Source organism: Serinus canaria, chromosome 2 (genome assembly GCF_022539315.1).
Source record: "Serinus canaria isolate serCan28SL12 chromosome 2, serCan2020, whole genome shotgun sequence".
NCBI lineage: Eukaryota > Metazoa > Chordata > Aves > Passeriformes > Fringillidae > Serinus > Serinus canaria.
Window position 1 is genome coordinate 43,375,424 of NC_066315.1, and position 22,265 is coordinate 43,397,688.

Genomic DNA, 22,265 nt, shown 5'->3' on the forward strand with positions numbered 1-22,265 from the left:
AATCACTGTGACCAGCTTTGTTCCTATTGCAGCTATACCTGACAGGGGTATGTCTAATCAGTTCTATAAGAACTTAAAGTGAAACACTCTCCTCTGGAAATTTATTGTATTAAATAAATTAAATATATTATGTAAATATATTTTCCTAACAGTTAATCTGATTCTCTGCAGTTTAACTCCGTTATTTCTATTGAATGCACCATGAATAGGTAAAACAATCCTTATCCCTTTTTCAGGCAATCCTTGTATCTGAAGACTATTATCAACTCCCTACAGTCTTCTTTACTTCATAACCTGAGTTTGTCCTATCTTTCCTTCTTGACCACATTTCCTAGCTCTCAAACTGTTCTCTGTACTCTCTGATGAGCCTTCATGGACTGGCTCAAAAACACTCTTAAAATAATGCTCAAAATTGGGCATAATAGCCCTGGTTCTTCCCATGAGAAGTAAGAAGAGCTTCTCATTGCCAGGCTGATACACTCCAGAATTACATTTGCCTTATTTTAAGAACACCATGATACCGTTAACTAATGTTCATAATAGGACCATTTCAGATTGCCAGCTGCAGTTTTGCAGCTGACTATTACTTAAATGAATAATTTAGCACTCCCTTTTGGACTGCCTTCCATAACACTGTCTCTTGCCAACATCTCATTCAATTTTCCAAACTAACTTTTGGATTTCAACTCTAGTGTTGGTCAGTGGCAACAACAGACAGGACTACAAGTAAGATGACAATATTACTAGCAGCTCTTTTTCTTCCCTAGAATCTTAGAAATACTGTTTGTGGTGACCTTTCAAGTCATCCATACATTTATCTCCTTGCCAGCTAAATAGGTTCAAGCACAAATCACTGCACTCTTGTGAACTGGGAGGTGCAATTCAAAAAATATTGTTTGAGATTCTCAGATAAGAGGTAATACAGAAATATTACAGAGTGTTCTTAATATATAATTAAACCATGGGGTCTGTAGCAGCCAGACAATGAATTATGGCAGCTGAGGAGCAGAGCCCATTTATCTCCATGGCCAAAGATGCTCAGGCAACTTTGTAAAATACATTAAGTTAAGAAACCTTTTTGTGTGGTGGTGTTCACAGGGGTCTCAGGAAAAGGGAAGAGACGAGGATCTGACTCCATGTATCAAAAGGCTAGATTTATTATTTTATGATATATATTATATTAAAACTATACTAAAAGAATAGAAGAAAGGATTTCATCAGAAGGCTTGCAAGCAAAAGAAAAAGAATGGAATGATAACAAAAGCTCGTGACTCTGACAGTCCAAGCTAGCTGACTGTGATTGGCCATAATTAGAAAAAAACAGCATGGACCAATCAAAGATGCACCTGTTGCTGTTGCATTCCCCAGCAGCAGATAATCATTGCTTACATTTTGTTCCTGAGGCCTCTCAGCTTCTCAGGAGAAAAAAATCCTAAGAAAAGTATTTTTCATAAAATGTGTCTGTGACAGTTTTCAGACTTACATATACACAGCCATGGTATGAGATAGAACTTGGGTGGGAACCTGTCCTAGAGAGAAACAGCAGGACTTCTCCCCCTGAGCTAGCCAAACTTTTCCAACTCCCTTTGCTGCTTTCTGAAGGGTCACAGCTTTCAGGAGGCATTGCACAGCTCAGGAGCTCCTGTGCAGGTGGCAGATAGACAGCTCAAAGTTCCAGAAAGGATAATTTATTCTGACATGCTCATTAGTAGGCTGCATTAATGACACTCACTCTCTAAGCCAGAAGCGTGGTTCTGACACAGTAAGCACTCTGCATATGTAAATATGTGTATTTGGGTGCAAGTGTTTACCAGTTGTTAATTAAGTGGCCACTAAAACCAATCCTCCATCTGGCAACAATGTGCCAACATCGTTGCTTCAAATTGTAATTGTAATTGCAATAATCATAAAGGAGTCTGTTTTCCATAGCAGTAATTTGACTCTTTTGTTCATGCACTGTACAAAACGGGTCTCACTGGTTTAAAGAACCACTTCTGTGGAACCTGCCATTAATTACCTATCATATTTTTGTTAATGTCTCAATGGTAATCTTCTTCTGAACATTATTATACAAAACATTTGCTGACCTGATTTTCAGACAGCAAGTCCTAAACAATGATAACTTGAGGGACTAGCAAGCATTAGTCTTAGTTCAGAGTTACAGAGGCAGCTGAGCTGGCAAAATGTCTTACAAGAAGGTAATTAACCAGAGGTCTTCTATTTGTCAGGAGTCTTTGGCTTGACTCCGACTTCAAAACCTCGCAATTTAAAACTTTTGATTCAGGGAAAATAAAGGGTTTTTCCAAAACTGATGTAAAGGAGTGCAGAAAGTAAATATCTCTCTTCCTTCTAGAATATAAATAATAGAACGCAGTTCAGCCCTAGAAAACCTTGTTGCAATTCGAGAACATGTATTTTCACAACATTTTATTAGAAACATGACCTACCAGTCAGCAAATGGATGTAGAAAACAGTCCTTGTTCAAGCTGGAATAGAGTTAATTTTCTTAGTAGCTGGAACAGTGCTGTGTTTCAGATTTAGTATGAGAATAATGTTTACACACTGATGTTGTGATTGTTGCTAAGTAATGCTTACTCCATATCAAGGATTTTCAGTTTTCCATGTTCTGCCAGAGAGGAGGTGCACAAAAAGTCAGCAGGGAAGATAGCCAAGATGGCTGACCTGAACTAGCCAAAAGATATTTCATACCATAGACTGCCATGGTCAGGATAAAAATGGGGGAGAGTTGGCTCAGAGCTGCTGATTGCTGCTAAGGGATGGGCTGGGCATCAGTCAGCAGGTGGTGACTGTACTATGCATCACCTCTTTCTCTTGGGTTTAAAATTTTATTTTGTTTCAATTGTTTAACTGTTTTTATCTCAAGACATGAAGTTAACCTTTTCTTTCTGATTCTCCTCCCCACTGTGGCAGGCCCAGGTGTTAGCAAGCAGTTGCATGGTGCTTTAGTTGCCAGCTAGGGTTAAACAACAACAATCCTTTTTAGTGCTCAGTGTGGGGGGCTCATATCTTAGAGGTATAAAAGATGAGACACTTAGAGAAGTGAAGTCAAGTTCCTTTTCAGGTACATACAAACTATTACCCAGTTGTGGCCTAAGAGCACCACATGTTCAGTAAAATCATCATATTAATATTTGCACTAGGTGGAAATAAGAATATAAAAGCCACTGCTCTGTTTCTGAGAGAGAGCTTATGCACATGGAGTTACTCCTATTAATCAGATAAGCAATCATCTCAACAGAACATCATGTCAGCTAGATTTCTCAAGTGATAAGGGATGTCAGCCCTGTGGTAAGATGGAAGCAAGAAATTCCCTTGAAGATGATCTTGATTTTCCTTATTACAGACAAGCCCTTACAGGTTAAGGACAGATGCTCAACATTGTTGTAGAGAAATCTGGACCTACATCTCCATTTGATCCTATTTCCAATTTAAAATAGCTAAAATAGGCTTTGCACCTTTTTTTTTCTTCATTATTTTAAAAGTATGAACAGATGCAAGTCTCTAGATAAAAGCACCAAGGCGCTGACACCAGCTGTGTACCGAGCACTGCTCAGCAATCACTCAGAGACAAGGACTCTGATGAAGGTTTCCTCTCTCCTGTGCCTGAGTCGTGACTAATCAGCACTGTGTAAGATGAGCTGTGAAATATAATGACTTGTTTTACCTGGCTTGTTTAAGAAACTTTTAAAATGTCTTTCTCTAGGTGGTCCTTTTTTAACCAAATATAGGGATAACTTTCAATAATATCATGCAGAATTCCCTATGCTCATAAATTGAGACAACAACAAGTTTTCAATATAGCTTTTCAACCAAGTTATTTGGACTGTCCTCTTCTGCACATTGGACTTTCTTACATGAACCCCAAATTTAGCAATTTACACAGAAAGATTAAGCACAAATTTCCCTCAATCATAACAGTGTACAACTTGAAGAAGTCTTTGTATCTCTTTCCTGCTAGCAGAGAAAGCCAGAGAAAGAACTTTTATTTCCTAGCACCTCTGTGTTAGCTCTTCTCCCAGATGTCTTATTCCTGCTATATGTACTTTCATAGTTGTTCAGTTTTCTTCTAGCCAGCCTAACTCTTTTCAGGACTGCAAAAAGAGCACCTAGTCACAGTTTATTAGCATTCTTCCCTTTATCCAAATGCCTTTGTCACAGACTGAATCTTCATGATCAAATATATTTAAGTGCAGAGCCATTGGTGGTAAACACACTTCAAGCCTGGAGAAGCAATTTCCCACGAAACAGCAGTGCTACATACAGAAACACAGTATTTCTCTAACAACATCCTCTAGAACCATGTTGATACTTTTCCTTTCAAGAAAGGAAAAGTAGCAATCATACTTTCAAAAAATCATCTCAAATCTTGCACCAGCCCTCATGCTGTGGCTTAACCCCAGCCAGCACCCAAGCCCCACACAGTCACTGCTTTACTCCACTCCAGTGAGATTCAAGAGAGAATCAGAAGAGTAAAAGTGATAAAACCCCTGGGTTGAGACAATAGGTAACTATTAAAACTAGCAACTGCTATCTTGTCAAGTTTGAGTGGGAATTTTAACATATACAATCAAACTAACTTAACTGTATTCACAAAATCCTTTTAATCCTCAATGCACAGCAAAAAAAGGATCCTGTGGGACATAACAGATAACAAACTTTTAACATATCAAAAGTATTTGCCAGTTATGCTACAGGCTTACTTAAGCTCTTCCCTTCTAGTATAAAAGTACAACCTTTAAAGCACCTTCTTCACTGCTAAAAAGTCTCCCGAAGGAAGGACAGAAATACTTAAATGATATTGCTGTAAGTGGAATGATGCAACCAGAGTGGCTAGACAAACAACTGAAGATTTAACACTTGTAAAATATATTCTGAAGCTTGTAAATTTAAATATTAGTCCATTCAAATCAGATACTGTAAGTTTCTAAACACCCAAAAATATAATGTCAGACCTTAATGGCATTTCACCTGTGTAGGTGAATCATGAATGACCAATTTTAAGGACAGGCAACAGAAGGATCTCTGCTTCACAGTGCAAAAACTCTCTCCTTCTTCACACATTCCTCTTCAGCCGGGTTTGTGTTAAACCAAGGTTTATACAAGTCTGATGTGCTTGTGTTTATCTTGCCATCTATCCCCCAGCTGTTTTTGAGCCCACCAATAGTTCTCATGAACAGAGTTGCAGATGCACCAAGCACACTGCATTTCAACAACAAGGAGAGACCAGACTTTATATAAATGTCAGAGACTGTATTCCACTCTCATTGAAAAAAAAGTTTTGGGGAATTGGTCACAGATACTGAGAAATCCCTTCAAGTGATCAAGCTCAGATGCATAAGTCCACAGAGAAGAAAGTTTCATTCTAACTGCTCACAAAATTCTTGTTCCTTCATAGATCCAGTTTTAGTGCTATAATCATCCTTTCTGTACATATGATTCTTTCTGTACCATGCTCATCACTCTTCAAGATTTCTTTTGTTTGCTATAGTATTGTTCAGCTCAGAGTCTATTTACAGCTGAATTATACCTCTCCCTGTCTTTGTTAAAGATCTGTACCTGAAAATAGTCAATCAAAACAGAACACAGAAAAAGAGATATGCCTATCACAAGAGGCATAATGTTATTACAGGAAATATCTTATCAATAGCTTAAAAGGTCTTTGAATTTAATTAGTGTGTAGAGTAGAAGCCCTTTTAGAACTAGTCACAATAATATCTCATTATAATAGCAAACTAAATTCAAATTACTCTTCTAAAGACTGCTACAGTAATTCATACAAAAAGATAAAGCATGTGAAAACAAAGCAGTACAAACTGTACACGAAATTCTATTAACTATGGCAAGATTCATCTAGAAAATCTTACAGCCTCAAAGATCATGCTGCAATGGTAAACCAAGAGTTTCCTGGGGATAACGGAGGTTCTGAAAGGGTTAGGCAAAGTTAGGGAGAGTGTTACATTCATTGTTTGGTTCTGCTCTGAGTCAGCGCTGGTAGAAAATGACATTCACATCTAATAAAGTACATTATTCATCCCACTAATGAATTGAGCAACTTCATTTGGAAGGAACCAAAGGCCAAGTATTTAAAGGTACCTAGATACCTAAGGAGGCCCACAGACATCTAATGAGATTTAGGAATTTAAATACCTTGAAAAAAGGTGGTCATATGTCTTTTGCACCACAGAAGCAGTCAACAGTCTATTAAACAAATATTCTCATGCAAACTGTTTCAGTTTAATTAATTCAGGTGCAATCATGACTCTTTTAGCCTTTCTCTAATTCAAGAGCATAGGGATTTGCAATGGCTGAAATTGAACTAATAATCAGTCAGCTTTTTCAAGTGCATAATCTGCTAATGGCATATATTATAAAAAACACATGAGAAACAATTATATTCATTACTGAGAAGAAAGATTTTTCAATCCAATTTGTACACAAATATGTGTATGGGTAATATTAAATATCAGAATATACCTTCAAAATGTTCTTGACATGAAAAGATTTACATCTCTGCAGCTTTCTTCTGCCACTTGTTGAGCAAATAAGGGAGTAGCAATATTTTAACAGTTCTAGAAATTGAAAAAAACTAAACAAGGGATAAAATACCAAATTTGAAAATAACAAAGGCCAGCCACAGTAAGTAATGGAAGTAAAGCCACAAAGGCTATTCCCATAAAATATGTCACAGAGAATAACCCAACCCACAGAGCTGGGGTGGTTCACAGCATTTAAGAAATCAAAATTTCACTGGTTCCCATAATTTAATGATGTTGCATGCACAGCTGAGCAGTAATTGAGAATGTCTTGGCAATGTTTGTTTACTTCTCACCAGAAAATGGTTATTCATTGAAATAGTTGTTGTGAGCTCTTAAAAAACAGACTAAAATTTCTAGGCCACCCACCTGATAATTACTGTGTGGTTAAGAAATTAACTTTGTTTATTAGAATGTTTGAGCCCTTACGTACTTTATGATGCAATTTTATTGTTCTATAAAATTTATGGAATATAAATCTGAATTATTCCAATAAGAGAGCTTTAGAAGCTCATGACAAATGAAGGCACTAACAAATAAACAGAACAAGACTTGGATTTGGGGTTTTGCTGTCCGTTTTAGGTTCATTTTCAACAGCAGCCCACACAGGTTTGTGCTGTGCATTGGCACCTGGAAAGGAGTGGATAACACACCAGGGTTTGGTGACTGCTGGGCAGGGCAGGCGCAGCATCAGCACTGTCTCTCAGCATCATCAAGGAGCTGAACGTGGGCAAGGTCCTGGGAGGCCAGCTCACCCAAAAAAACCCAAATTCCATACTATGCACCCCAGCCAAGGTCAAATCACCACACAATCCCAGTTGAAAACCATGAAAAATCACACTGTTAAATTTCTGACTGTGCTTTTCCATCTAATATTTTTTCCCTGTTGCTTTTTCACATGTACATAAAACCCTGACCCATTAAACAAAACTCAGTCTATCTACTGACACTCCAAACAATTACAGATTTTGTGAGCAACCAAAAAGCAACAGAAGTACAAAACCCTCAGGTACTAGGTGAGGACTGAGTTGGAAATTATTAGTCTCAGTGAGAGGAGGGCCTCAACACTTTACCTAGGCACAGGGAAGTGGAAAGAGAAAAATGAAGAGGAAAGAAGGAAGAATCTATTCTCCAAAGTTACAGACATCTGTAAAACCATGACAAGGCACAAACTGATTCACAGTGTCTAAAGCACCTGCAAGAAAGCAAGAGGTCACCTCTATAGAGTGGTACCCCAAGATGGCAATTAAAAAATGAAATGGCTTGTGATTTCACTGCTTATCACTACAAAGCTGTAGCTGTGTGCCTTTGCTTGCCAGTGCCTAAGCAAAGAACAGCAACTATTTAGAGTGAATCAAAGAGTTAGAAGATTAGTGGGCAGATGCACAGCCTGATGGAGCACCCCAAGCCATCTCTACTGGAGCAGAAAGCACAATGCCAAACCACTGCTCTTCCCCAACACTCCCACTCCAAACAATGAGAGCTGTCATTTTCAGCAGCAGCTCAAGAAGGCTGATAATATTGCCTTCCTCTCTAAGCAAGACCAGCTAAAACTAAGCCATACCTGCTCTGGTTATTTTTACTTTGTAAATTCAGGCTTTCTTTTGCCACTCCTATATGCTATTAAAAGTAATTGCATATAGGAGTGAGGGTTCACTATGCCTCTGCTCATGCACAGGAAGCCACTACTGTGAGGGTGCCAAGCACTGGGACAAAGCCCAGAGATGCTGTGACAACTCCCTCCTTGGAGACATTCAAGAGTGGACTAGAGAAGCCCCTGAGCAATCTGCTCTAATCTGTTTTGAGCAGCAGATTGAACTGGAGACCTCAGGGATCACTCCTCACTTAAATTACTTTATGATATGAACAGGAAGAGCACACACTCTCAAATGTCTATCACACTTCCTTGTGTGGTACTTCAAGTAAACTCCACTAAGGATTTGCTCCAGAGACACCACCCAGAGCAAAGCATCCAGTCTTGGGTCTCCAGAGGAGGGCCATGAAGAGGGGTCAGAGGGGTGGAAGATCTCTCCTTGGGGAGACAGGCTGAGACAGCTGAGGTTGTTCAGCCTGGAGAGGAGAAGGTTCTTGGGAGAGCCAACAGCACCTTCCTCTACCTAAAGGGCACCACAAGAGAGCTGCAGAGGGACTATTTACAAGGGTGTGGAGTGACAGGACAAGGGCTGATGTCTTTAAACTGAAAGAGGGTAGATTTAGACTAGATGTTAGGATGTAATTTCACTATGAGGGTAGTGAGGCACTAAACAGGTTGCCCAGAGATTGCTGGAAGTGTTCAAAGCCAGGCTGGATGAGGCTTGGAGCAACCTGGTCTAGTAGAAGGTGTCCCTGCCCGTGGAATTGGAGTTGGAATTAGATGGTCTTTAAGGACCCTTCCAACCAAACCCTGCTGGGATTCTATGAATCTAATTTCTCAAATATGCTCCCAATTAAGAATAATCTTTATGAGGTTACAAGCAAAACATGGTACAGTTTCCTTGATTAAATACCTCCCATATGACTGCAAAACTTAATTGTTAAGCCCTGGTATTATTAGATATTAGCTTTATGCATTTAATTTTAAATGAAATAAAAAATTTAAAATAATAACATATTTTTAAAAATTATAGATTTTATTTATGCACCTTAGCCTACCATTTAAAATGTCACTTTATTAAAACAGTACAACACAAACAACTGCTTGGAGAATGGTACATTCTCTTGATGTGAAGTTCCTTGAAAAACTCTGTTATATAAACTATGTGCAATTGCATTGCAGACCATTTTTTAAGACTATGATGCTAACTGAGATGAATTTGTTTGCACTTTCAACTTTCCCACCTTCTCTAATATTTTAGGGTTTGTTGGATCTGGTTGTCATTCTGACTGTGGAGAACATACTTGTTAACATTCTGCCAATCTGCACATTAGCAGGACACTCAAGAAGCTGGGAAACTGGAATGTAGAAAGAGCCTTTCTCAGTACCAGGAACAGACTTTTAGTTCTTAAAAACATATCAAAATATCCCTCCTAATTACCTCACGCTAAGCCTGCTCCTGTCAAACCCTTCAAGAGATAATCTGCTATTGTTTTGTCTCGAAGGGAAACTTTTGAGTGTGATGGACAAAACAAATAGCTTTGAGGAAATGTTTCTATTTAGCTTGAAGTTTATGTAATTACACTCATCAGGTACCTACCCACAACTAGTTGTTCTACAATGCTAAAATGTTGTGGCATAAGAAATTCCTGTTGATGAATCTGCTCTTCACATCCAGGTATGACTGACTGCATGCCAGGATTTTGCTAACCACAGTATTTTACCAGTAGAGGCACAGAATTGACTTGTCCTGGCAAGACCAGTATAAATAAATCTTGCAGAAAATCCAGTGGGATGTCTCTAGACATGATATGGCTCAGATCTAACAGCCTACAAGTCACTGCCCTCATCACTCTCATGGAACACAAACTTATTAGAGCATTTGGAAGAAGATTATTGAAACCTTCCAAAGGAATGCATTTTTTCAGCATCCAGAACCCCAAATTTGTGATAAACCTGTACCTATTTGGTAGGCTACATGAAAGACTGAGATCAGAATAAAGATAAAATTCACTCTCGGTCAGCTTACTGTATAACCATGCTATTGTCTTTCCCAGCATTTATTGTTCATGCTAATTTTGATTTTGATAGAAGAATTACATGACTTGGGTAAACATGCAGGTTTGCCACACATCTAAGTGATGATCTACAAACAGGTACAGGTAGCACTGAATCTTAGAGATCAACTATTACCTAGAAGAGAGCAATAGAAGTTGGCACTTGCCACTTCTATGAGGGGGGTGGGATTTCTAGGCATCAGTCTTTTGAGACTTTCTAGATTTCTAGACTATGCCTAGAAATCTACAGCCTTCCTGGATGTCTCAGTAAGACCTACTTACACTGGGAAAGTGAGTTGGGAGGCAGACACTCACTCTCACAAAAATTCTTTTTTATTCAGGCATTAAAATGACGTAGACAACAAATTAATGCCAAATTGTCTCAAGAAAAGCCATGGGTCTACTATCAGCATTAAAAGAATGCTGTAATTACACCATACAGCTAATCAAGGGTGTAAGCTCCATGTGTACAGCCTGTGCTGTAGGATTGTCAACTCTGGAGTCTTCATAAAGGCTTAACTTGGATGACAATTCCAGTGCTACTGTTCTGGAATTTCCTAAATCAGTTTTAAATTCTATAAAGGCAAAAAACTAGAAAAGGGGAGGAAAGAGCACCACCAAAAAAAGACTAAATATGAGATCAGAGTCCTCTAACCTACATTACTGTGAACAGAATTCAGTTATTTTTTCTTGGTTACCATTGAAATTACGCTGCAAACAACCCAGATGTGTGCTATTTATAGCCATCAAATCATTATAAAGACATTTATGCTACAGGCAGCAGCAGTGACATTTTTCCCCCCCTTCTTTTTCTAGCCAATTAAGCAAGAAGAACATTATAATAACATTTTGCTTTGTTCCCCATTCCCCTTGGTGTTATAGGATAGCTTATTTTCATTGATCAAAATCACAAGAATTCTGTCAAAAAGAACAGTGCACTGTAAATACCCTAAATACCAACATCTTTATTTTAGCTTTCAATTTAGTAAATGCATATATTTCATATTATTTCTCTTGCAGAGAGGACTTTTCCTCATCCAGCATGTTAGGCCTAATAGCTGTGGGAAGAAAATCAAAGTGATTCCTGTGTGATGGGGATGAGTGAGGAGCAACAAAAGGTGAGAAAACAGGGAACCAAAGCTCTGCAGCATTTTCCATGACACACTGTCCTGTTCATAATACAAACTTATGTGGAAGCAGTGCAAAGGAAAATCCAAAGAAAGGCACTTCCTGCTCTTGGCACACAGCATAGAGGACAAATTTACACTCAGCTTAGTGAAATTTGGCATTGCCATTATGGACAGAGCAGAAATCTGGGCTATGAAACCCTGCAAAAAACTCTGGTAGTCTGAAATAAACAGCTATGCCTGGAACACTGCAGTGTGCCACCAGTCAGCAGTATGGGAATTCACCACAGAGGTGGCTATGATGATATCTAGATATTGATCTTGTGGGTAGGACTCATCACCCTTAAATTTAGTAATCAGAAAAGTTAAGTATCTCCCCTAAGCCAGCTGTCTAGACTCTCTTGACAACAGATGAGGAAGGACAGGTATCTCCTGAAGACAATTTATCCTAATCTAGGATAGGTGTCTCAGGCAGAGTGAATCAATGGTTGGAACTGTCTGTTTCTCTCCATTGAACTAAAGATAAAAATCAGAAGAGTAACTCAGTCTAGACACCTAACTTTTGGATGACTGAGAGTCAGGGAGATGAATCCAACCTTATCTCTCTATTTGCCACATCACCAGGCACTACCCTATGTGAATAAAGTATATTTCTAAGTGTTTCTTGGACTTTGAACTTGCTTTAAATCCCATGCAATGCTAGGAACAATAACTTTATCCAAAATCAGTCTATTTTCCAATGCCCAATGAGCATGGGCTTTCAGTGTCCAAGGCCAATCACTCATCTTCCATTTTCTATAAGCATTGGCTGACTTCAAGCTGCACTACAGCAGTAAAACAAACCAGCAGAAGTTCTCAATTATCCCATTCCAAGCACCAATTAAGAATTTTGCCAAAAATCTCAACCATCAGTCACTCAACAAAGAACACATTTCACATTTATACAGAAAACGAGCAACAAGGGGAACTGGCCCTTACTTGTCCGAGTGTGCACTCCATGCCACCGAGGAAATCTGCTTCCTTCAGCCCGTTGTGATTGCTGCTAATGTCATGGACCTCAAACCGCAATCGCTGCACCTCTTCAAAATAGAAGTCCACCGTGAACAGCTTGGAGAAGACGGGATTTATACAGGTCCGGATCACTTCTGTCCTGTCAACCTGCCACATCAAAAAAAGGTCACATGAGCGGCTCCTCTTTCTACCAGCGATGGACAGCCACGAGCTCCTCAAACACACTTTGCTCACTGTCCTGCATTGCCACGCAAATTGTATTCTGTTTGCCATCTGTATGGCAGTTGTCTTCTGTTCAGTGGGCAGTTTTCCTTATCTCTTCCATAAACCAATCCTTCCTCTGCGGGGGTGGGGGGGGGACGGACATCTGCTGATAACAGGCTATTGAATGTCACTCCATGACTGATAAGAACTACAGCATCCCATTGGGAGATGCTCTGCCCAGAGGGAGGAGCCAAGCATTCCTATCCAGATATAATCTGGAGCTTCTGGAACACCAGCGTGGCTTCTCCACTGGATTTCCCAGAGGTACAGCTGCCTCTTCCACTGGTTCTTCAGAGGAAGACTACACCCTTCTACAGGATCCCTGCTCCAACAGAACCACACCTGACACTCCAGGAGCACTGCAGCCACAGTTCCAATTGCACTGCTACCAACACCCTGACCAATACAACTGAGGGTGCCAGGTTGTATTCTGACTCTGTCAGTGTAGTTTTGGTTGTTTATTTTATCTTTTTATTTTCTTCTCTAATAAAGAAAGAAAGCATATTATTCATGCTCCTGTATTTTTGCCTGAGAACCCCTTAGTTTCAAATTTATAACAATTTGGAGGGAGGGGGTTTACATTTTTCCATTTCAGGGAGGGCTGCTGCATTCCTTAGCAGACACCTGTCTTTCCAAACTAAGACACTCATTTACTAGGACTGACAGCTGGGACTCTGGCCATGGACAGTCCTGTTTGTACTGTCAGCAGCAGCTACCCTTTCTGTGCTGGGCTGACCACAAACACAAGACCACCTTCCCTTGTCTCTCCCTTCCAGCAAGTCTTTGGGAGAATAACTGGGAAATAAACTATAGAATAACTACAGAATTTATATCTTCAGCAGTACCCATCCATCACTACAAAAGAGCAGCAGAGTGATACCATTTCATCAAACTAAATGGAAAAGAGTGTAACACCACCAGTAATTACTAATTTCAGATAATTTGCATGATTAAGGAGTGCAGAACTGGATCCAAAGCAACAGCTTTTCTTTAAAATACATAAATTTTTCCATCCTGTTAAGTTGCATCACAAGAATCTGATGGGTTATACACTGTTTATTCCTACCTCTGAGTCTTAAAACTTCTAAAGAAACATCATTAAATCTATATTTCTATTTCTTAAAAAAATTGCTCATAGATTACTTTCTGGTTCTCTTAAGATGTAGTACTTGGGCTTCCTATTTTTGATATAGGCATTTGTTATTTTTCATTGTGATGCATCATTGGTGACAACATAAGCAATGAAGCAATTTCCTTTTTTCCACTCTCTTTGCCCTGGCACAGAAAAAAACTTAATAATTCTGTAAGATTAAAGGAACTGATCCTGAAATGAAGTAGTACTTGGGCACATCAGTGACTAGATAGGAGTGGCTGGTATGCCATGGAACAGACAAATTAAATTGCTCAGAGGAAGAGTGATGAGATCCTTTGTCTGATTCCTGATCAGGAACATCTGTTGTGCAAAAAATGACAGCCGCTCGCTTCCCTTTTCAGAGTTTATAATGCATTAGCCTTTCTAGTAGTTATCGGCAAGGACACAAAGAGTCAAGCAAATCAAAAGCAGGTTAAAAAATGAACAGTTCCTGGTAGAACAGATTTATTTTAGTGCTCATCAAAGGTGTCAGATTGACAGCTCTGACAGCCGAAATCCTTTAGCTAATCATCAAACAGATGCTACCACTCTTGGAATAGATGCAAACCAGGGTTACCATTGCTGCCTCCTCACACAGCTGTGTCAATGTGCTCTGACTATGCCAGGATGAGACCATCACAAAGAGGAAAGCAGCCTTACTTGCATAATCATTCTTAATAAATTTGCATAGACTACCTGAAAATTATGGGTTTGACATCAGTCATGCAGAGAATAATAAGAATAATATAAGGTGAGCCAGGATACCAGCCACCTTCATTCAGATGCTGGTCTATCTCAACATTGTTTTGTTATCTCCACTACCAATCAGTATGATTCCAAATCACTATTACTGCTACCAGTAAAGGAAAAATATTTCTTATGTTGGGTAACAATGACTAATCAGTTCACTGAGACATTCCTGAGACCTCTTTTAAGTGAAAAGTGATCTGATTCAGTTCAGAACAGTGGTCTTCTCATGAACTAGTGCTTCAGCAGACCAAATAATCAAAACAATTAAATGAATGGTTTTCAATGTTTTTCATAGTCACAGCAATCTCCTAAACTCATTCCTTGTGTAAAAACTGTTAACTCAATGGCATCATTTTAATTGCATCCTTGGTCCAGCAGATCTCAGGCAGTAACTTAAGTTTCTGTTATTGTTTCAGCTTATCTCTTCCTTTCTGCTGAAAAGGGCTCTCCACTGTGAAATACATTAAGATTTACACTTGCACTCAACACAGGTTAAATATGTGGCTGCTCAAGGGAGTAAAGTGCCTGAAAATGGAGGCACAGGTCTTCACACAGGGACATTAAGAATTTCAGTCTCACACTGAGATGAGACATTGTTTGCTTTTTCCAGCCTGTGATTGACTGACAGCCTTCCCTTGACAGACACCGTACTGAAATACAGCCATTTTACTGAATTTCCCCAGCCTTCCCACATTATTGAGATGATACATCAAGCCAGCATGTCAGGGCAGGGGATTACATGAGAAAAATCTGTATGAAAGAAGCAATGCCAACAGCTCCACAAGCAATACAAAATTCTTTGTGCCTCCCTCAGCCATCAGCTGTAGCATTAACCCCTATTAGTCTACCTTGCCCCCAGCCTGCTTTGTCAGCATATTTCACTGTTACCCTACTCCTTGGCCAGACAGTTGGGAAGTGCCCTCAGCATGGGAAGCCCAGCTCCAATCCCTGGCTTTGATTACTGTGCAGCAGGGCTGAGCACTGAGAACCAGCTGCAGTGACTCGTGGTGAAGAAGCTCTGGCAAACAGAACAGCTCAAAAGATTCCCCAACTCTCATGGAACACCCTGGTTAGGAGATGCTGCAAAAACACATGGTATAATGTCCACTTGATTCCTGTCACTTTTTAAATGCTGTTCTTTCTTCGGTATTCTTGCTCTTGTATTGAATCATAAAGCCTTAACACTCTCCGTTAGAAATGCTGGATGAGCATGAAACCTTAATGAAAAGTGGTGGAAATACTATTGCCAAGTGCAGTTTCATGCTGATAACCATCAGAAAGTTCATGATCTACAGGGCTGCAGACACAAAACCAAACAAAACAAAAGGAAAAAAAAAACAACTGACCTGGTTTTGGCCACAAGTTACCCTAATACCTGCAGGACCTGTTTAATGTCAATCAAAATATGGTGTCATCCTTCATGCTGACCCAAAATACAGGTTCATAGCAGTCTGACAAGATGTTATCCTCAAGCCATTTGCCCTAAATCCTGGTGTCACCCAAAGTCACTTACAGCACTTTCACTTATATGGATGATGAAGGCTCAAATACTTAATTGCACTGTTTAGCTTTGCCCAGCCTCATTTACTGAGCACTCAGGAAGTTAAAATTTCTCAGCATAAATGTTTTCCAAAACATAATGAAGAGCACTAAATCTCCATTACTTTTGGGGAAGACAGCTTTAAAGTCCAACAACAGCGTGTTATAAGTGAGTGGAATTTACACTTTTAGTCTTGTTACAGAAAACCCTAATCCTGACGAGACGCAAATTCTTCAACAGGACACGGACAGGGGTCATGCCCACAACTTCAGGATTTGCTGATGCCTGACATATGAGCCATCTGTTATTTTGGGACTTTGCTAGAACAAGGAATTTCTCCAACTCATTGAAGCAGAACAAATTTTCAAAAGAAACAATTGACAGCTACATGCATCTTTGGGCTGTGTCAAGAGTTAAAACCGACCTCAAAAAAAGAGCAGCGTTCATCTGACACCATGATCCGAACATCTGCTTCATGGTGCAGCTTCATCTGCACTTTCCCTTCAAGGACAATTTCAACAGAGAAAAGGACTTGCATCTTCACCTCCTGGGACGGACTCACACTGCTTTCCCTCTTCATCTCTTTAGGCCCTTGTCACTTCACAGAAGGTGGCACCCTGCTGAGGAGCCAGGATTACTTGGCAGGCCCATCTGGATGCAGCCACCCTGTGAGCTTCCCCTTGGGGAACTATGAATGACATACAAACACCAAAGTTGGCATCCACGGTGCAAAGTGCCACCTCAACAGCAGGAATTAAAATACAGGGAAGAAAATGGGCCTTCTGAATCCTCTTGTCAAACTTGCAGGGAGTTGGAAGCTGAGTTTGAAAGCACTGTGGACATGCATGGACAATTGTCAGAAATGTTTGCCTGTTTCCCTGTTTGCCCACCATCACTGCTGAAGAACTGCAAAACTGTCTTTGCAGTCAGATAGCACCAAATTAAAGAAGGCACAAAGGACAGATGAACAAATACTAAAATTCAGGCTTCTTATGGTGTTCATATCTTTTGTCTGTGATCTGCTGAAAAGCAGTGAGTTTTGCAGAACCATGATAAATATGGTATCTTCACTGAGGAAGCAGTTCTTCATCCTAGGAGGAAAAAAAATCACTGACAAAGAAGTAATTCAGTGGTTGAAGTATTGACTAAGGATCTCCACTCCATCTTCCACCATTAGTTGAGAAGTGAAGACAAGGGAAAAGATCTAGCCCAAGGGGGATTGTTTTTTATCTTCTTCTATCAAAATTAGATGAAGTTTAAGCTATTGCATACACAAGGATGAACAAAGATTACATGGAAGCTTAGGGTCACCTGGTATCTAGAGCTTTCAAGTGATCATAAGAACAACTTTCTCATTATATCCTTGGGAATCAGGAAAATGGGGAACTGTCCACAGGACCCAAAGCTCTGCACCTCAAGGCCATGCTTGAGTATTTAGCACAGATCAGTGATGTGGAGAACTCCATGTCCCACATAGATAATTGGTACCTATCTGCTCTCCACTGTATTTCTAGCAGACACGAAGCAAGCACAAAAGAAACACATTTTCACCAGTTGTTTCTCAGCATCTTTGAGGTAAAGAGCAGCCAAGGGCCATGAAGAACTCACTGTGCTCTCACCAAAAGTACAATTTTGGGGGGGGAATTTTAATCAGGCTCATGAAATGGTGTAGCTGCCCCATGAACTAAGGAAGATCTTTGGTCTACAAAATGATACAGGTGCTGCAGTTCCTTCAGTGTTTCTTGCAAAAACCTAGCTGAAGAGGGAGAAAAATGAAAATTCCATTAAGTAGAGAATGTGTGTACCACCAGAATGTGTTTTTTGTGGTTGTTACATTTTTAGCTATTTTTTAGTCCAACAAATTGACCCATTGTTCCTTATACATTTTAGAGGCCAACAAGGGAAAACCAACAGGCTCTATTTTCTGTAGAAATCATTGTAAAACGCTGATTAAATCTAGCAGAATCACATTTGTCAGCTGAGATGACAAAAAGTACAGAGGTGAAGGGGTAACATTATTTTTAGGTCATCTGAATCTTAACAAGACTGAAAATTTCCATGATACAGTACCTTATGTGAAAATTTGATACCAAGCAGAAAGCAATTTACACTTTGCTTGCTGGTTTCTGAGAAGTTATTAATATATTTTTTATTATTCACAGTGCTTTCACAGCACCACATTTCTATCCCACAAATGATAAATTATTGCAAAGGTCACCATAATTTATAGCCCTTATTTTCAGTTTAATTGATGATTGAAAACAGTGGAAAGAAATTACTAGATCCTTAATTCTTTTCAGGCTGTAGAGCTCAGGCCTGAGCAAAATCTTCTCAATGTCAGCAGAAACCTTTTGCCACAGGCTGGCTTGAAGAGAAGCATTTAATGTGAATGGTCTTTAAATTATTTGCAATTGATTTCTTTTATTTGTGTATCTGTATAAGTATTAGATAGCTTATGACCCTCTAAGTCACAGCTGTGAAGACCTGCTTTTCAGCATTGGAAAACTAATACATAGAAACAGCCCAGACAACTGAAATTACGGGAAAACCAGGATTATAATTTCTTAATTGAAAAGTTCCTCATTAAGAAAGCCCATTTCTCTGCTAACAGCCACTGACCAGCCTCTGCTTCATTACTTTTACTTGCTCAGTTACTTCTCATTGCTCTGAAGCAGGAAGCAGAAAATTTACTATATACACTATGTAAAAATTCCGTGAGAAGTTCACAGATGGAGCTGCCTTACATGCTCATAGCTTTTAAAAGAAAAGAGAAATGAGATTGTTGATAGGTACTTGCACGTGGTTTGTCTCATTCACTCAGAAACAGCATTCACAATAGCTCTAACAGTCACAGCACAGCCACTCAGGGCTAAAGTCATCAATGCAGGACTCACAGTTCAAACAAACAAGAAAGTTTGGACTAAATTTCACTCTGAAGCTCTTTATGAACCTCAAGAACTGGAAATTCTTGGCTCAGTGAAAATAGATTTCTGTATAGTATTTAGTTTTCCTAGGTCAAAACAAAATAAAGATAAAAGAATAGATGTAACTTGAGGGCCTATACTGAACTTTGTCAGACTTAAAGCCTGTGCAGGTTTCAGAGTCTCATCTGAGCAACTGCAAGCTCTCACAACTAGAAAATAGGAAATAAAACCCCGTGGGTGCAATACAGGTTAATTCTAGTGCCAGGAAAATTGTGGTGACATTGTTCAGGAGGAGAATGGGGAGTTTCATGGGATTGGAAAGAGTGCTGCTCAACACCCAGTATGATAAAAGAAGGACCTAAATTGTTTGAGAGCCCTTGTGCCAAGGGAATCACTGGTTTCCTGGAACAAAAGAGATCTCTGAGGAAGCTGCAACAGTCCCCTTTAGTTCTCAGACCGTGCACAGTTGTTGTCAGTGATATCCTTGGTAAGCCTAAGCTTTCTAGGCTGCATAAAAATATGGAAGGTGCATAGGTATGCCTCCCACTCACTATCCTTTTGGAAAGCTCAAATACAAGAGACAAAAAGCAAGAGCTCTCCTAGTGCATTAATGCACAGTCACACTGTTCCTGACTGAACTAGCTACCTGATTTTAGTTTACTCTGCTCTGGAAAGAAACCTTTTAATTTCATTCAAATAGTTTGGGGGGTTAGAGATCACCAAGTCTTCTCAGATTAATGTCAGGAAACCCAAATATTTTGGTCCAGAGTGATAATTTTTAGTCACTGTATGGACTGCTATGAAAGCAAACATAATAAATTTTTATCTTGTTGGACTTTAATTCCCTTGGATTTTTAACTGTTTTCCTGGTAACATGGCTATTGGGACTCCAGCTGCATCACAGAGTGTGAGTTACAGCTGTTGTGTCCCTTAAATAAAGAGATGATCAGGCATATTACAGAGAAAGAGTGTGCAAACATGAACTTGGGTTAAACAAGAAGTCAGGTTAAACAAAAGTTTTGCCTAGAAAGGTTTGAAAATAAGCCAGCTGCTCTTCCTGGACACCAGACTCTGTCTGCTCTGATTTAGACCAGAAACACAAACTTCCATGCCTCACACCACTGGGGACATCTGAGCCACCAGGCCACTGGTACTTTCACAGGGCTCCCTCCGCATTCGGCTCTCTAGACATTATAAAACACTACTTCTCCCAGAGAAACACATTGCAACCATATCCCACCACATGACTTTAACTTTCCTGGCTAAGAACACCTTAAAATGGCACATCCATTTTCTTGACACGTGAATGCAGTGCCACAGCACGGGAGGCACGGCAATGTCGGCCGAGCCCCAACAACACCAGTGTCACCCCAGGCTGTGTGAGGGCAGGAGGGGACACCGGGACAGCGGCACAGCAGCGCCTCGGGGTCACTCTGTGCTGGGCTGTCAGTGACACACACACAGCAGTGACTGACCCCTGACCCAGCCTGGCCTCTGGGGCTCTCTCTGCCTCGGCTCAGCTGCCGGCACCGCTCCGACTCTGCTCCGTCTGCCGGATCTACAGCGGGAAGCACCCACGGGCAGAGAGGTGGTGAACTGCTGAGCTGAGAAGCTTCTTGTCTGGAAAGGAGGAAACCCCAAACTGTGTCATCTGCAAAGGTTTTCTCTCATGGCCCAGACAGTCCAGGCTCAGGGATGCTGGGGAAAACATGGGAGCCAACTTTAATTCGCCTCCTGTGAATTTAGATTTGACATAAAGCCTGGAATAACAAAGAACTACAACCCTGACATTTCAACTGAAGAAAAACATAAATGCTGCCACTTCTCTGAGACCAGCTGCAGAACTTCCATGGGGAAAAACTGTAAAACATGAAGCTTTTTCCCATCTAATGACCTTGGGCTATATAGAACAATGCACCAGCTTCTGCACTTTGAATATTCAAGCCAGTTTTGAAAAGCCAGCTGCAGAACATCTCAGTGAACCTGAAAAGCACAGTGCCTCTTTAGAGCACATCAGTAATGCAGCATAAATTAAGGTTTTTCCAATGAACAATGATTAACTGGACTGAAAAGTGAGAGGACCGTAATAAGGTAGAGAGATAGCACTGTCTTTTTCAGAAGATATTTTACATTATCTTACATTTAACATGGGAGAACTTATAATTCTGAATTTTTTTGAGTAACATTTTGAGTCCTGCTAGAGATAAGAAAGACAAGTTTGAAGAGAGAACGTCAAATCAGGTATGCTTCAAAGATTTGGGAAACTTCTTGACAGGCAGTGGAAACTCCTGCAAAGCAGTACAAGGATTTAATCTCATGGATTTAGCCTCCAGGATAGGTTCCCCCCAGGGGTTTGAAAGGTCTCAGTATTTTGGCTCCCACTATCACTGTAGAGAGTAGTGCTCATGCCTCAGCAGAGAGCCCTTTTTTCCATGTCCCTGATTAAGCCATGAAAGTTTCTTCAGAATTAGCAATGAGCTATCACCCAGAGGTGACCTAACACAATACCTTCTTGGGTACTGAAAAGTTCAGGCTTACATTTCCAAATAACTAGTTTCTCTCACAGTCTTTTATAAAAAGCTTGAGCATCAGCACATCCAGCCTCCTAGTGAGGAAGCCCAGCAAACTCCTTGACTCCCTCTGCACCAGGCCAGCAGATGCAGGAGTTGATATTCTGGAGGTCACACCTTCCAGAGTGACCATGGCCATGCACCGAGCTGTGTTTTGGAGCAGGTAGCAATAAGAGTGCTGCACCCTTGCCTGCCCAGATTACCTCCTGCAAGGCCATTCAATGGAGACAAGCAATGATTTTACCAAAGGCCTTTATCTTATTCTGGCTTTGATTTCTGAGCCTTAACAATCACATAAAATTGACAACTACAGAATTTTTGGGATGAAAGAGTGCATCTTCTCAGGTGCTCAATACATCCTGACCTGGCAATGAGCAACACAGAAGGACCTAATAGTAATCACACAGTGGAAGGAGATACCCATGGGCTGTGCTCCCTGCATATTTAACAAGTGCTCAGCAAACAGCACGAATGCATAGTGACCTGCATCAACTCATGGCATAAGGTGCTATAACTCACTCAGATGTGATTACACTGGCATAAGCAAGAAGAGAATTAATTTTTTCACTGAAAACTCTTGAATGCTACCTCCAAGCTGAGCCCTGAAGCCTCAATACTAGATCTTTCTTTACTTGATATCCCAGACACAGCCCAGACATTCAAAGGCTATGATGACTGCCATTTACTATTCCACAACCTTCACTTGATGTAAAGAGCTTCAATCAAATCTTAATTTACATGT

At 40.2% G+C, this 22,265-nt stretch overlaps 1 protein-coding gene across 2 annotated transcripts in view; it reads right to left on the bottom strand.

The window, feature by feature from the left end:
* Positions 1-22,265, bottom strand: part of CPNE4 (copine 4) — a 226,138-nt gene that overhangs the window by 97,625 nt on the left and 106,248 nt on the right. For both annotated transcript variants that reach the window (XM_018909658.3, XM_030238078.2), the window contains one exon: positions 12,311-12,490. In XM_018909658.3, the coding sequence (XP_018765203.1) occupies positions 12,311-12,490 (180 nt within the window). The remainder of the gene's footprint in view (positions 1-12,310; positions 12,491-22,265) is intronic.